The 17797-nt window shown below is 43.7% G+C and overlaps 1 protein-coding gene across 1 annotated transcript in view; it reads right to left on the bottom strand.

Annotated features, from left to right (window-relative positions):
• Positions 1-14335, bottom strand: part of LOC126484309 (UDP-glycosyltransferase UGT5-like) — an 83023-nt gene extending 68688 nt beyond the window's left edge. The window contains exons 1-2 of the mRNA XM_050107743.1: positions 14090-14335; positions 6421-6675 (exon numbers count right to left, since the gene is read on the bottom strand). Coding sequence (XP_049963700.1) covers positions 6421-6675; positions 14090-14335 — 501 coding nt within the window. The remainder of the gene's footprint in view (positions 1-6420; positions 6676-14089) is intronic.
• Positions 14336-17797: the final 3462 nt, after the last annotated feature.

Here is a 17797-nt window from a genome sequence, read left to right as displayed (position 1 = left end):
CGAAAGCGTTACGGAGATGACAGATAAACTCCAGTGGAAGACTCTGCAGGAGAGACGCTCAGTAGCTCGGTACGGCCTTTTGTTGAAGTTTCGAGAACATAACTTCACCGAGGAGTCAAGCAGTATATTGCTCCCTCCTACGTAGATCTTGCGAAGAGCCCATGAGGATAAAATCAGAGAGCCCACACAGAGGCATACCGGCAATTTATTTTTCCACGAACAATACGAGACTGGAATAGAAGGGAGACCCGATAGAGGTACTCAAAGTACCCTCCGCCACACACCGTCAGGTGGCTTGAAGAGTAAGGATGTAGATGTAGATGTAAAAGCGATTGCGTTTGCGGTATGTAACTGTGAGGTGTGGACTCAGAAGGACCTTTATCCTCGGTCCGTTCTTCTTTTAACAGAATTCGCTCAGAGTCTGTCAGGTGTATCGTGTCGTCAGCACGTTATAGAGACCTACTTCTACAACTTGTGATTTCTGCTTTTGAAGAGAGCAACAGTTTGGGAAGCACTGTTTTCATGAAACAGGGTAAATAATAAAATCAAGATTATGCCTTTCTCACTTATTTGACCTTTCCGCAATCTATTAGGCATGGAAAGAATTCTATACGTCTTTCTTGCATTGCGGCAGATCTGTACATCCTGGCCATAATTTTAATTATGTTTTCATTTATTTATTTAGTAGCGAAACCGGTTTCATAGTAACACATTAGCATATCTACCAAGTTTCGCTCTCGTACGATAAATACAGCCGCACTGCAACTATGACCCCAGCTACCACATCTTCCTCATTTTCGGCGCCACTGACTGCGGTATTACGTATTCACCAATCGACAGTTGTCCCATATCCACTACAATGCAGGTTTGTTTACATGCCATTTAGTTGAGTTTGTCAACTGCCCAGAGAGTGTTCTACCTGTTGTTGTGCATGTGGTCTTTGTCCATGTTGTTGTTGTTGTGGTCTTCAGTCCTGAGACTGGTTTGATGCAGCTCTCCATGCTACTCTATCCCGTGCAAGCCTCTTCATCTCCCAGTCCTTACTGCAACCTACATCCTTCTGAATCTGCTTAGTGTATTCATCTCTTGGTCGCCCTCTACGATTTTTACCCTCCACGCTGCCCTCCAATACTAAATTTGTGATCCCTTGATGCCTCAGAACATGTCCGTCTTCTTGTCAAGTTGTGCCACAAACTCCTCCCCAATCCTATTCAACACCTCCTCATTAGTTACGTGATCTACCCATCTAATCTTCAGCATTCTTCTGTATCACCACATTTCGAAAGCTTCTATTCTCTTCTTGTCCAAACTATTTATCGTCCATGTTTCACTTACATACATGGCTAAACTCCATACAGATACTTTCAGAAACGACTTCCTGACACTTAAATCTATACTCGATGTTAACAAATTTCTCTTCTTCAGAAACGCTTTCCTTGCCATTGCTAGTCTACATTTTATATCCTCTCTACTTCGACCATCATCAGTTATTTTGCTCCCCAAATAGCAAAACTCCTTTACTACTTTAAGTGTCTCAATTCCTAATCTAATTCCCTCAGCATCACCCAACTTAATTCGACTACATTCCATTATCCTCGTTTTGCTTTTGGTGATGTTCATCTTATATCCTCCTTTCAAGACACTGTCCATTCCGTTCAACTGCTCTTCCAAGTCCTGTGCTGTCTCTGACAGAATTACAATGTCATCGGCGAACCTCAAAGTTTTTATTTCTTCTCCATGGATTTTAATTCCTACTCCGAATTTTTCTTTTGTTTCCTTTACTGCTTCCTCAATATACAGATTGAACAACATCGGGGATAGGCTACAACCCTGTCTCACTCCCTTCCCAACCGCTGCTTCCCTTTCATGCCCCTCGACTCTTATGACTGCCATCTGCTTTCTGTACAAATTATAAATAGCCTTTTGTTCCCTGTATTTTACCCCTGCCACCTTCAGAATTTGAAACAGAGTATTCCAGTCAACATTGTCAAAAGCTTTCTCTAAGTCTACAAATGCTACAACGTAGGTTTGCCTTTCCTTAATCTATTTTCTAAGATAAGTCGTAGGGTCAGTATTGCCTCACGTGTTCCAACATTTCTACGGAATCCAAACTGATCTTCCCCGAGGTCGGCTTCTACCAGTTTTTCCATTCGTCTGTAAAGAATTCGCGTTAGTATTTTGCCGCTGTGACTTATTAAACTGATAGTTCGGTAATTTTCATATCTGTCAACACCTGCTTTCTTTGGGCCTGGAATTATTAGATTCTTCTCGAAGTCTGAGGGTATTTCGCCTGTCTCATACATCTTGCTCACCAGATGGTAGAGTTTTGTCAAAACTGGCTCTCCCAAGGCCGTCAATAGTTCCAATGGAATGTTGTCTACTCCCGGGGCCTTGTTTCGACTCAGGTCTTTCAGTGCTCTGTCAAACTCTTCACGCAATATCGTATCTCCCATTTCATCTTCATCTACATCCTCTTCCATTTCTATAATATTGTCCTCAAGTACATCGCCCTTGTATAGACCCTCTATATACTCCTTCCACCTTATTGCTTTCCCTTCTTTGCTTAGAACTGGGTTTCCATCTGAGCTCAAGTCGTTCTCTTTTCTCCAAAGGTCTCTTTAATTTTCCTGTAGGCAGTATCTATCTTGCCCCTAGTGAGATAAGCCTCTACATCCTTACATTTGTCCTCTAGCCATCCCTGCTTAGCCATTTTGCACTTCCTGTCTATCTCATTTTTGAGACGTTTGTATTCCTTTTTGCCTGCTTCATTTACTGCGTTTTTATATTTTCTCCTTTCATCAATTAAATTCAATATTTATTCTGTTACCCAAGGCTTTCTACTAGCCCTCGTCTTTTTACCTCTGCTGCCTTCACTACTTCATCCCTCAGAGCTACCCATTCTTCTTCTACTGTATTTCTTTCCCCAATTTCTGTCAATTGTTCCCTTATGCTCTCCCTGTAACTCTGTACAACCTCTGGTTTAGTCAGTTTATCCAGGTCCCATCTCCTTAAATTCACACCTTTTAGCAGTTTCTTCAGCTTTAATCTACAGTTCATAACCAATAGTGTGTGTTCAGAGTCCACATCTGCCCCTGGAAATGTCTTACAACTTAAAACCTGGTTCCTAAATCTCTGCCTTACCATTATATAATCTATCTGATACCTTCTATTATCTCCATGATTCTTCCATGTATACAACCTTCTTTTACGATTCTTTAACCAAGTGTTAGCTATGATTAAGTTATGCTCTGTGCAAAATTCTACGAGACTGCTTCCTCTTTCATTTCTCTCCCCCAATCCATATTCACCCACTATGTTTCCCTCTCTCCCTTTTCCTACTCTCGAATTCCAGTCACCCACGACTATTAAATTTTCGTCACCCTTCACTATCTGAATAATTTCTTTTATTTCATCATACATTTCTTCAATTTCTACGTCACCTGCAGAGCTAGTTGGCATATAAACGTGTACTAATGTAGTAGGCGTGGGCTTCGTATCTATCTTTGCCACAATAATGCGTTCACTATGCTGTTTGTAGTAGCTTACTCGCATTCCTATTTTCCTATTCATTATTAAACCTACTCCTGCATTACCCCTATTTGATTTTGTGTTTATAACCCTGTAGTCACTTGACCAGAAGTCTTGTTCCTCCTGCCACCGAACTTCACTAATTCCCACTATATCTAACTTTAACCTATCCATTTCCCTTTTTAGATTTTCTAGCCTACCTGCCCGATTAAGTGATCTGACATTCCACGCTCCGATCCGTAGAACGCCAGTTTTCTTTCTCCTGATAATGACGTCCTCTTGAGTAGTCCCCGGCCGGAGATCTGAATGGCGGACTATTTTACCTCCGGAATATTTTACCCAAGAGGACGCCATCATCATTTAACCATACAGTAAAGCTGCATGCCGTCAGGAAAAATTGCGGCTGTAGTTTCCCCTTGCTTTCAGCCGTTCGCAGTACCAGCACAGCAAGACCGTTTTGGTTAGTGTTACAAGGCCAGATCAGTCAATCATCCAGACTTTTGCCCCTGCAACTACTGAAAAGGCTGCTGCCCCTCTTCAGGAACCTCACGTTTGTCTGGCCTCTCAACAGATACTCCTCCGTTGTGGTTGCACCTACGGTACGGCTATCTGTATCGCTGAGGCACGCAAGCCTCCCCACCAACGGCAAGGTCCATGAAAAACTGAGGCTTTGTCCATACTGTACAATTTATTACATAGTAGTTATAATTTATTACTGTACATAATACAAGTTTTACGTACATTTCATTTTTAGTGTACTGCTAGTGAACGACACATTTTCGGTATAGCTAGACGTAATGTTATCGTACGGCGAAGCCCGGTTCAATGGGACATGGGAGGGTCACATAAAGTCCTTGATTTACGAGACCACTGTTGCTTCCGAGGAAGAGCCAATGGCACTGGTTATGGCTGTGGCGAACGCAGCAGGACACACGCTATTATCGAGTCGATCAGGGCTGGACGGCTCAGTTAGTGGTACAAAAAGTGCGTTCTACCACACACCATTAGGTGGCTTGGGGCTCAAAAATGGTTCAAATGGCTCTGAGCACTATGGGACTTAACTTCTGAGGTCATAAGTCCCCTAGAACTTACAACTACTTAAACCTAACTAACCTAGGGACATCAAACACATCAATGCCCGAGGCAGGATTCGAACCTGCGACCGTAGCAGTCGCGCGGTTCCAGACTACAGCGCCTAGAACCTTTCGGCCACTTTGGCCGGCAGTGGCTTGGGGAGTATGACGTAATTGCAGATGAGGCGAGCGTGTTTCCCGGAGCGTGGTATGGATGTACCGCATCTGTGTTGCCGTCGGTGGTGATCCGATCGAGCCGTACTTGTGAGTGGACCCAGACGGCAAGCAGCAGGAGTCAAGAGAGAGAGACGTCCGTCGTGGTATTTTGCGTGTAGCATGAAAACGGTAAGATTCTGCATTTGTGTTCCTATGCTGAGCTTAACCAACTTGGTCTCCACTACGAGACTAAAAAGTCTGTAAATGGGATTTAGTTACACTCTGTGTAAGTGTTCACGGAGCTTGAGAGCACAAAGCCCATACACAACCGACACTCACTAACTGTTACCTACTCAAAAATACCGATCAGTGCCTAAAGCTGAAAATTTGGGGCACTTAAGGAATTGATGGCCAGGGCTGAAAGAATCAGTGAGCCACAGAACTTGAACGAAGAGCTCAGACATTTAAAATTGTTTTGGAAAAAAAAAGGCTCAGATTTAGTTATAAGTTGACACAGTGGATAGGACTTGAAAAACTGAACACAGATCAATCGAGAAAACAAGAAGTTGTGTGGAACTATGAAAAAATCAAAATATACAAACTGAGTAGTCCATGTGCATGATAGGCAACATCAAGAACAACGTGAGCTCAGGAGCGCCGTGGACCCGTGGTTAGCGTGAGCAGCTGCGGAACGAGACGTCTTCGGTTTAAGTCTTCCCTCGAGTGAAAAGCTAAATTTTTTATTCTAAGACAATTATGAAAGTTCAGGCACTCACACATAATCAACTTCGCTCTCCAAAATACCAGGACATGTTCAGATTTGCTTGGACATGTGCAGGATTTGACGGTCTACACACGAAAAAATTTGAAAACGTTAAAAACATATGTTTTGACAGAGCACAGGGAAAACTCAGCGACGGTGTACCTGTTGCATTCATTTGTTGCAGTTTATGTGACAAGCCCTAATGTTTTCATCACTCTTTTGGGAGTGATTATCACATCCACAAGAAAACCTAAATCGGGGAAGGTAGAAGAATCTTTTTACCCATTCGCCAAGTGTACAAGTTAGGTGGGTAGACAACATAATCCTGTCATGTGACGCACATGCCGTCACCAGTGTCGTATAGAGTATATCAGACGCGTTTTCCTGTGGAGGTATCGGTTGACCTATGACCTTGCGATCAAATACTTTCGGTTCCCATTGGAGAGGCACGTCCTTTCGTCAACTAATAACACGGTTTTGCGGTGCGGTCGCAAAACACAGACACTAAATGTATTACAGTGAACAGAGATGTCAATGAACGAACGGACAGATCATAACTTTGCGAAAATAAAGAAATTAAACTTTTCACATTGAACCAAGGACCTGTTGCTCCGCAGCTGCTTACGGTAACCACGGGACCACGGAGTTCCTGAGGGTACATGGTCCTTGATGTTACCTATCTTGAACATGGACTACTCAGTTTGTATCTTTTGCTTATTTTTTTCATAGTTCCACACAACTTCTTCCTGTTTTCTCGATTGATCTGTGTTCAGTTTTTCAAGGCTTATCCACTGTGCCAACTTATAACTAAATCTGAGGGGGGTGCGATGGGGAGGTTCCCTTGTTAGTGCACGTACTTCGAGAGTCATTAGGAAAAAAGAAAGATGAAAGGTAACTCACCCTGTCGTGCGCCCACGGCAGAGCCTCGGAGGAGATGACGCCCACCAGCGGCGCTCGGAACTTGTGCGCGAGCGCCAGCACGCAGTCGCCGAAGAACACCTCGGCGATGACGAGGTCGTAGTGGTCGTCGGAGCGCAGCAGCTGCTGCACCTGCGGCAAGGCGTACAGGTCGCGGCACAGCTGCGTGCCGTTCCTCCACATCCAGACGCTCAGGGCCGCCGGGCTGCTCAGCGCCAGCACCAGCTCTACTGGAACCTGACCGCAGTCACAGTGTCAGCTCTCCCAGCCTCACCGCAGTAAGCAGGGCACCATATCAGTACACTACTGGCCACTGAAATTGCTACACCAAGAAGAAATGCAGATGATAAACGGGTATTCATTGGGCAAATATATTATACCAGAACTGACATGTGATTACATTTTCATGCAATTTGGGTGCATAGATCCTGAGAAATCAGAACCCAGAACAACCACCTCTGGCCGTAATAACGGCCTTTATACGCCTGGGCATTCAGTCAAACAGAGCTTGGATGGCGTGTACACGTACAGCTTCCCATGCAGCTTCAACACGATACCACAGTTCATCAAGAGTAGTGACTGGCATATTGTGACGAGCCAGTTGCTCGGCCAACATTGACCAGACGTTTTCAATTGGTGAGAGATCTGAATAATGTGCCGGCCAGGGCAGCAGTCTAACATTTTCTGTATCCAGAAAGGCCCTGCAACATGCGGTCGTGCATTATCCTGCTGAAATGTAGGGTTTCGCAGTGATCGAATGAAGGGTAGAGCTACGGGTCGTAACACATCTGAAATGTAACGTCCACTGTTCAAAGTGCCGTCAGTACGAACAAGAGGTGACCGAGACGTGTAACCAATGGCACCCCATATCATCACGCCGGGTGATACGCCAGTATGGCGATGACGAATACACGCTTCCAATGTGCGTCCACCGCGAGGTCGCCAAACACGGATGCGATCATCATGATTCTGCAAACAGAACCTGGATTCATCCGAAAAAATGACGTTTTCCCATTCGTGCACCCAGGTTCGTCGTTGAGTACACCATTGCAGCCGCTCCTGTCTGTGATGCAGCGTCAAGTGTAACCGCAGCCATGGTCTCCGAGCTGATAGTCCATGCTGCAGCAAACGTCGTCGAACTGTTCGGCAGATGGCTGTTGTCTTCCAAACTTCCCCATCTGTTGACTCAGGGATCGAGACGTGGCTGCACGATCCGTTACAGCCACGAGGATAAGATGCCTGTCATCTCGACTGCTAGTGATACGAGGCCGTTGGGATCAAGCACGGCGTTCCGTATTACCCTCCTGAACCCACCGATTCCATATTCTCCTAACAGTCATTGGATCTCGACCAACGCGAGCAGCAACGTCGCGATACGATAAACCGCAATCGCGATAGGCTACAATCCGACCTTTATCAAAGTCGGAAACGTGATGGTACGCATTTCTCCTCCTTACACGAGGCATCACAACATAGTTTCACCAGGCAACGCCGGTCAACTGCTGTTTGTGTATGAGAAATCGGTTGGAAACTTTCCTCATCTCAGCACGTTGTAGGTGTCGCCACCGGCGCCAGCCTTGTGTGAATGCTCTTAAAACGTTATCATTTGCATATCACAGCATGTTCTTCCTGTCGGTTAAATTTCGCATCTGTAACACGTCATCTTCGTGGTGTAGCAGTTTTAATGGCCAGTAGCGTACAAATGATATTCAGCTCATACTCTGCCTAGGCGTACCTAAATATTATGTGAAACTTTTCGTCTTTTTGATTTTTTTTAAAATCAGAGACGTCAGTGACGAATGTAAGCCGGAGCTCAACTTAGATTCTGAACTTCTTTCCTTTCTTTTCTTTTTCTGTCACGGAGACTACAGTGTAAGATATTGCTGGCACGTGAAGCAGGAGCGATCTGTGAGTGCCGCAGCAGAGCAGAGTATAGCAAACATCTAAATCTGCATTACATGGATACATGGATAGGTGTATGACAGAGCATTCATCGAACCACCTTACAGTAATTCCCTATTATTCCTCTCCTGAACACCGCACGGAAAAAACGAACACTGTATTTGTCCGTGCGAGCTCTGATTTCCCTTATTTAATTATGATGATCGTTTCTCCCTATGTAGTTCGGCGTCAACAAAATATTTTCACATTCGAAGGAGAAAGTTGGTGACCGAAATTTCGCGAGAAGGTACGCCGCAACGAAAAACACCTTTGTTTCAATTATTCCACTCCAAATCCTTTATCATGTCCGTGACACTCTCTCCCCTATTTCTCGATAATACTAAATGTGCTGTCCTTCTTTGAACTTCCTGTATGTACTCCGTTAAACCTATCTGGTAAGGATCCCACACTGCGCAGGAGTACTCCTAAAGAGGATGGACAAGCGTAGTGTAGGCAGTCTCCTTAGTAGATCTGTTGCATCTTCTAAATGTTCTCCCAGTAAATCGCAGTCTTTCGTTCGCCTTCCCCACAACATTTTCCGTGTGTGCTTTCCAATTTAAGTTGCTCGCTACGGCCTTTAGATTCGACTGATTTATTGTGCGCCTTGTACTTTTCATTTTTTGGGTCAACTGACAATTTTCTCACCATACACATATTTTTCTACATCGATCTGCAGTCTATTTTGATCTTTTGGTGACTTTAGTAGACGATAAACTACAGCACCATTTGCAATCAACGTAGGACGGCTGCTCAGATTGTCTCCTAAATCGTTTATCTAGGTAAGAACAGCCGAGGGCCTATAACGCTAAGTTGAGGAACGCCAGAAATCACTTCTGCTTCACTCGATCACAATTGCTGTCGCATAATTCAGACGATAATCCATAAGCACGCAGATTTATTACAAATAGCTTGTGAAATACGGTGTCAAAAGCCTTCTGGAGTTCTAAAAATATGGAATTAATTTCAGATCCCCTGTGGATTCGACTCAACACTTCGTGTGAGTAAAGAGCCAGTTTCGTTTAACAAGAGTGATGTTTTGTAAATCCGTGTTAACGTGTATAATACACTGTTCTTTTTGAAATTATTCATAGTGTTCAAACACAATATATCTTCCAAAATCCTGCTGCATATTGACGTTAACGATATGGGCCTTTAATTAAGTGGATTACTTCTACTACGTTTCTTGAATATTGATGTGACCTGTACAACTTTCCAGTCTTTGGGTACGGATCTTTCGTCTAGCGAACAGCTGTATGTGGTTGTTGAGTGTGGAGCTGATGTATCAGCATACTCTAAAAGGAACCTGATTGGTATACAATCTGGACCGTAGGACTTGCTTTTATTAAGTTATTTAATTAGTCTTCTTTGGTGAAGGAATTTCGGAAGGCTGTGTTTAGTAACTCGGCTTTGGCAGCACTGTCATCGATAGTATTTCCATTCCTAGAGCGCAGAGAAGGCATTGGTTGTGTTTTACCGTTACGATACTTCACACACGACCAGAATCTCTCTGCCTTTTCAGCCAGGTTTCGAAACAAAATTGTTAGATTAATTAAGAGAGGGTAGCGCAATAGCCAGCGACAACCAAATATGAACCACACGTCTTTCGAAAAGAATCCGGCGGAACAAATAACAGCGGAACCTTTGAAATAACGCACAGTGGAAGTGAATTTTTCAAATGGGATACGTACAAAATAAAATAAAAGATTCATGATGGTTCTTTAAAAATCGGAGAGAGGTACACTTTGTGATTAATTTAAGAATATTATTCTGGAAACTGAGGAAGTAAGCATTTTAGGTGATCAATTAAATAAATGTTTAGTTTTCAGTGTCAGTTTTAAGCAAACTGAATGTTTCTCATAAGTTCATCAACAATACTTACTGCCAAAGGCACTGGACTGAAGAAACGGTAATATTACTCAGCAGAGATATACGATACGATTAGGTGGGCTGTAGAAGGATACATAAATTTTGCATTAGTGGGACTGCTACAGAGGCTGAATAATCATTGATTTGATGAAATTCCATTTGCCTGGAGACATATGAGTCGCAGCTTTATCTTCAATAAGGATAGAAGCTGAAGTAATGAATTAAAATTTGCGCCACAGTCGGGACTTGATCCCGGAGAGCCTCGGCAGTACTCACGATTAAAGAAAGAGGCAATGGGCTGAAATGAAGTTTGTGTTACGGAGGGCAGTGGACTGTGGTACTTGGTGAAGCCGTGATAGGCACAGTGGTACGATGGTGTAGCACTGAGCGCATCTGCCTAGTAAGCAGGAGAGGGGGATACGAGGCGCGGTCGTTAATTCGTTAGTTCAGCTTCTGCCCTTACTGAAGCTACCTAATCAGTTTGCAGTGTTGGCTGTCGGCTGAATAAGAGCTGCGAGAGGCACCATTAACACCTGGTGCTACGACCACTCAAAACTTCGTCAAAGTTGGTACGCAAACTAATGAATGAATAAATGAAGTTTAAATTGTTTATCACGCGAGTGACGTGGTATGATACTGAATTCCTCTGTGAAAGTCAGAAAGAATTACCAGACTTCAGTGGAATGTCTGCAGGATCAATTTGAAAGTAAGGCCAGCCGGAGTGGCCGAGCGGTTAAAGGCGCTACAGTCTGGAACCGCACGACCGCTACGGTCGCAGGTTCGAATCCTGCCTCGGGCATGGATGTGTGTGATGCCCTTAGGTTAGTTAGGTTTAAGTAGTTCTAAGTTCTAGGGGACTTATGACCACAGCAGTTGAGTCCCATAGTGCTCAGAGCCATTTTGAACCAATTTGAAAGTAAATAAAATAAAGACGATAGTATTAAGGGATAGCAGAAATGAAATTAGCAAGAAACTTGATGCCGAAATTGGGGACCACGTGGTAGATGATGTGAAGGAATTCTGGCACTGTGACAGCAAAATAACGCTTGACGAAAGAAATAAAGAGGCCATAAGACGCAGACTACTACAAGCAAAGAGAACATCCCCCGACAGAGGAAGGATAGTAATACTAAACATTGGACAACTTCAGAGACTGGTATCTGAGAATACGCGTTTGCAGTACAATCTTGTATGAAAGTGAATGACGGACTGTGAGAAAACCGACAAAGAAGAGAATCGAATCGTTTAAAATTTCCTGCCATAGACTGGACTGATAAGATAAGAATTGGGGAGGTTCTCCAGAGAATGGCCGAAGGAAAGAAACTTGCGGAAAACACTGATAAGAGGAGGGACAGGATAATATGACATGTGTTAAGGCATCGGGGAATGCTGTTACAAGGAGTCATAGGGGCAAAAATTGTAGAGGACGACAGATATTGTAATAAGTACAACAAACAATTGATGACGTTGGAGCAAAAACTACTCTGAGATTGAAGAGATCAGCACAGGAAAAAAACGCGTTGCAGGCCACCCCCAACTAAGTTTAACACCTAACCAATCTTCGGAGTAGTAAAAGCCTTGTTTTTAAAATGTCGAAAGATAAGAAATATTTAGAAAGCGTTCATACAAATGAAATTAACATGTTTTTCAGCAAAGAAATAATGAGGCAATGAAGCCACTGGTACAACTTACTTCTAGAATACTTTGTGCTGATTGGTCTCACAAGGGCGTCACGAGGCAATCGCCTTTTTAAATTATTATTTATTCAAGTTTCAGTCACAGTTGCGCAGAATTTCTTGGTGGTGATTAGCTTCGACCTTTAACGTTCATTCTCCAACCCCTGCCTACGAAAGCTGCAACATTAATAAATACAGAGAATTCAAATTATTACAACAGTAATTGTCAATATAGTGTGCACAGCTCGTTGTAGTGCAATTACAGAACAAGAAAAACCTGCATTTCAAATGGCTCTTAGAGCCTGATCCCACCGACACACTCCCAAGACATCTACATGAAACAGATTTGCACAACAGATGTGGAATAACCATAATACAGTAGTGTCACATCTAACCAACTAGCTTATACCGAAGGCCGTTACTACAGGCGTGCTTACAGAGGCTCGACAGACGTCACTAGTTGTGGCCACCTACGTTTGTAGCCAACAGTATTCCACACTTTCAAAGTTAATATTTGGTCTTACACGCTGCCTCTGCTTAAAATAAATAGTCCGACACAGTTGCTACTTACATTCCTCAATAAATAATTATCTACATTTTAATTTTCTTCTTACACATCTCCGTTACAAAATCTTGCCTTACACAATTGTAGTTCTAATGTTACGCTATGATATGAAGCGAATAATAACATGAACAAACAGTACGAATGGAGTCATATTACGTTAGCACCAGCCCAAGGAGCTATCGCCTTAACATCTTTACCAGACTTATTTATTCAACCATCTTTTCGCACAAAACATCATGAAAACTGGTGTAATGCGTATTCGGTTAATATGAAAACTGGGATGTTGCCTTTAAAATACTTGTATGACAGCAGTAAGCGCATTCGCAACCAGTTGCTGCTTTTCAAGTTATAGCGTCATACTACGGGCGTCAGACGACCAGTTTGCTTTTAAAAGATCAAACAGTTACAAAACTAATAAAATGCACACGATATATTGATAATTGTTGCAATAACTGCCATTCTTTGTCTTTAATGATATTGCAACTCCCGAAGGCAATGAGTTGAGAATGAACGCAAACGTTCAAAACTAATCACTACGAAGAAATTCTACGCAACTGTGACAGAAACTGAGTAAATAATAACAAATTTTATTTACTGGCCCTATTGGAAATAAAACATTAGAATTATGTAAATATAATTTTTGTAATTTTTTTTTATATTCATGCTGCAGGAACTTCAGAGATCAAGTATCAATTTACCAAAGCTGTTAGATGCAAGTCTAAAAATTCTCGAGAAACCGACTTTGAAGTTCTCTAAGCAACTTTAATTCATTAAAGGTAGGACAGTTTGTTGACGGCGATAACAACGACGGTTAGTGTCACTTTGGTCATTTATCTCCCTTTTTTCATCCAATTCGAATACCTACGTCATTTAAGTATGGAACATTAAATATATGCCAGTTAACACATGAGTATCGTTTGTATGAAAAATCCACGTCTTCCTACTTCTTACTAAATACCACTAAAAATATTTTTCTCGTCCTGTTAATTGAACATAATTATCTCTCCACATGGTATAAACTTTCTTCCGTGTGAAGTTTGTAATGTATGATGGAACACGTTTTCTGCTAGTAGTATGGTTTTCTTCGGGAATTACCGCCAGTGATGTTGGTGGAACGAGACTGTTTTCTGCTAGGAGGTGCTATTAATATACAAGAGAATCTCTCCTGCCAAAATCTCAAGCGTTCACTGCATAAGGAGGCTTCAGCAACACCTTGTAACGCCAAAGGAGCAATCAACTTGCCGTCGTCCACGTCCGCCTATAATTTTTTTGTCGTACTAGAAGATTTTCACGCACAGCGCTGCAAAATACCATCTGCTGCTTCGGCAGCGAACTCTGAAATGCTACTACAGTTTAGCGGTCCCTTGCAAAAGACGTCGCCGCAATTCACAGAAATCTTTTGTCGCCGAGTTGCTGTGGACCACAGCACGGGTAATTTTACTAGCGTAGGCGTCAACCCAGTAGCATGGGATCTCGGTTCCGGGAACAGTTGTCAACGCACTAAACCAACAATCTATTAAACAGGTGGTCATAACGTTTCGGCTCACCGGTGTATATTGAATATATCCGCTGGGGAAACATAGAGAGACACGAATACACTTACGTTGTTGGTGAAAAGGGGCGCACTGCCGGCGAGGCTGATGTCGTGGTAGTTGGCGAGCGGAGCCGGCTGGGGGTAGTGGCTGAGCACGGTGACGTTGTGGCCGCGGGCCGCCAGCGCCCTGAACAGCGGCTCGTACGCCGCGAAGTGGCTCCTCGCCTGGAACCAGATGGGCGCCAGGATGTTGGCGGGCTGCGCGGGGGCCGCCGCCAGCACCAGCAGCGCCGCTGCGAGGGACGCGGCGAGCATGGCGGCCTCCTGCTGCGAAGCACCAGCGCAGCGGAGAGTCAGCACAGTGGACGAACAGGCAGCGCTCAGAGTGTGCGGGAAGACAATAGGAACTGCCTAACAGAAACAGCGAAGCACGCAGAACGCGTGGCCATTTGTCAGTGTAACACCATTCTTGTACTCTCCATCAGTGGGTGTGTGAACCATTAGAGCTACAAGTCTCTGTAGATTACATCAGTACTTCTTCCATAGATTATGAATACCACACTTCGTAATGATGTGGAACGTGTCAGGTTAATAAAAGGTGTCTATACAAGATATTACATTAGACAAAATATTACATGACACTATTTTTTTTTTTTTTGTGGACTTTGGGAAATTACCCACTTACTATATCCAAAAATTCATCTAATGAATAGAAGGAGTTGCCATTAAGAAATTCTTTTTAATTTCCTTTTAAATACTATATGGCTATATGTCAGACTTTTGATGCTATTAGGTAAGTGACCAAAGGCTTTTGAGGCAGCATAATTTACCCCCTTCTGAGCCAAAGTTAGATTTAACCTTGAGTAGTGAAGATCATCCTTTCTCCTAGTGTTGTAGCCATGTACATTGCTAATATTTTTGAATTCGTTCGGATTGTTAATAACAAGGTTCATAAATGAATATATATATATATATATATATATATATATATATATATATATATATATATGAGGCTACAGTGAAGATTTCTAGCTCTTTAAATAAGTGTCTGCAGGATGATCTTGGATGAGCTCCAGCAATTATTCTGATTACACGCTTTTGTACAATGAACACTCTTTTACTCAATAATGAGTTACCCCAGAATATGATGCCACAGGAAAGCACAGAATGAAAATAGGCGTGGTGAGCTAATTTACTGAGATGTATATAGCCAAAATTTGCAATGACCCTAATAGCATAAGTAGCTGAACTCAAACGTTTCAGGAGATCCTCAGTGTGTTTTTTCCAGTTCAACCCCTCATCAATGCATACATCTAGAAATTTTGAATATTCTACCTTAGCTACCGATTTCCGATCGTAGCATGTAGGAGGGCTGCCAGAGTGCATTATTGTTTAGTGTTATTAGCACATCTGGTAGGATATACAGGGTGGGGAAAATAAAAGTGGCCCAGACAAGTAAAGGTGATTGGATGTTTGCCCCCGGTAGCTGAGTGGTCAGTGCGACAAAATGTCAATCCTAAGGGCCCGGCTTCGATTCCTGGCTGGGTCGGAGAATTTCTCCCCTCAGGGACTGGGTGTTGTGTTGTCCTAATCATCATCATTTCATCCCCATCGACGCGCAAGTCGCCGAAGTGGCGTCAAATCGAAAGACTTGCACCTTGCCAACGGTCTACCCGATGAGAGGCCCTAGTCACACGACATTTAGATTTACCACTTCCCATGACGTGCACACCACGTGTATGCCCATCACGTGTATGCCCATCACGTGGTCCATGTTCAGCTCATAGCGCGGACTGCGCCACAGTGAGTGGAGCAGTGCAAAGCAGGTGATGGTACTCACAGTGGAGCAGCAAGTGTTAGTTGGGGAAAGTTATGTGAGAAAAAAGTCGTGGAACCGGTGTAGTCAATTGTTTGCTGAGAAGTTCAACGGTGTCAAAGTTCCAGCAAAGAGTGCCTTGCAACACTTAGTCCGAAAATGGTGTCAGACAGGATCTGTTTAGAACAAGTAAAAAAAAAAAACATTCAAAAACGTACCCAGTACACCAGAAAGTGTGGCTTCAGTTGAACAGAATGTGCTTCAGAGTCCTACCAATCAAGAGACCGAGATATCACGTCACGTGGAGCTGCACATGCACCCCTGTCATGTGTCTGTTGTTCATACATTAAAACCTGCATATGCTGCTCAGCGCCTCAAGTTTTGTGAGAGACTGTTCACTGAGATAACAGTGAATGGCTTGGGCATGGATCTGTTCTTTATGTCTGATGAAGCTTGGTTTCACCTGTGTGGTCATGTAAACTCACAAAATCACAGGTTCTTGGCAGCGGAGAATCCTCATAACTTTCCACAAAGCACCATACATGGTCAAAAGGTTTGAGGTTTGGTGTGCAGTGATTGGACGCCGCCTTACTCGTGTCATCATCTTTCATCGTACGCTGGCTACTGTGTCTTACATTTCCTACATTTTGAAACCATTTGTGGCAGCATTAACGGAGGAGAAAAATACCTACAGCTACATGCAACAGCATGGAGCAAATGCCCATACGGTCGGCCGAACCTTGGAGTACATTTGCACAATCTTCACGCGTGGGAGAGTTGTTGGCAGACGTGAGTCTGGTCGCGGCCCTAGCTGGCCAGCCAGGTCACCTGATCTATCAGTGTGCGATTACTCTGTGTGGGGAACCTTCAAGTCTAACGTGTATCGCAACAAGAGTTGCAGCAAAACATTTCGGACTAGACTGCAGAAATTCCAGCGGACAATCTTCAACCCGCCTTCAGCAACTTGCTGAGCAGTCAGGGCTCCATAGTGCCAAGAGATGGATAGCGGTCACTTTCAGCATCTGCTATAGACAGGTGAATAGTGCATTTTCTTTCCTCCTCTGTGTGTTTCTTTGTTCTCTGGAACCTTGTTCTCTGGGCCACTTTTATTTGTCCAACCCTGCACAAATGGCGTGATGTCGATCAGCACAGCGAAGGACATGAAGAGGCTGCATACTCGTCCGAGACAGCATTATCAGCGCTGACAGAGGTTCAAAGGGGCCTCTTTGTGGCTGTCTGTTGGGCTGGTCGGTCGAATCGTGCAATATTCTGATTTTTCCAGCATTCGATGTGACAGCTGATTGACGTTGCACTGCATGTGAACGTGAATGCATGCATTACTGGTCGCTGAGGTTCCAGTCGACTGCGTCTGACAACCACAAGGGTGTGTCGCTGTATGATGCATCAAACGCATCCTCAGCCCTTGACATCTGCTCCTGCCATCCGAGATCAAGTAATGGACTCATAGCAACATTCTGTGTCACCCTGGACCACTGGTCTGAGGCTAGCACCACCTGTATTAGGGAATTTCCGTTGCATGCATAGGCTGCTCTTATCAGCACAACATAAACATTTGCTTTTGGAGTGGTGCGTTGACTGGCAAACATGGACTACTAATGAATGGCGTAGTCTCGTGCTAGCCATGAATCGCGGTTCTGCAGCACCCAAGATGACCACTTTCAGCCAGTATGGTGGGAACGTGGAGAGAGGTCTTATTCTTTCAATGTTTGGGAGAGCAGCAACGGCGTTGCTCCTAGCATATAGGTGTGGGAAGGCATCGAATATGACCTCAGGTTATGGCTGCGCCTGACAGACAATTCCAATGGCACAATGTTACATCACAGGCATCACCATACGTTACCTCTCATGCGAGAGTAATACGGTGTCATTTTTCAACAGGCCAATTCTCATCCACAGACGTCAATTGGTTCTGAACTGCCTGCATGGTACTGAGATACTCC

This window comes from Schistocerca serialis, chromosome 6, assembly GCF_023864345.2.
Source record: "Schistocerca serialis cubense isolate TAMUIC-IGC-003099 chromosome 6, iqSchSeri2.2, whole genome shotgun sequence".
NCBI lineage: Eukaryota > Metazoa > Arthropoda > Insecta > Orthoptera > Acrididae > Schistocerca > Schistocerca serialis.
This window is presented reverse-complemented; position numbering and strand designations above follow the sequence as displayed.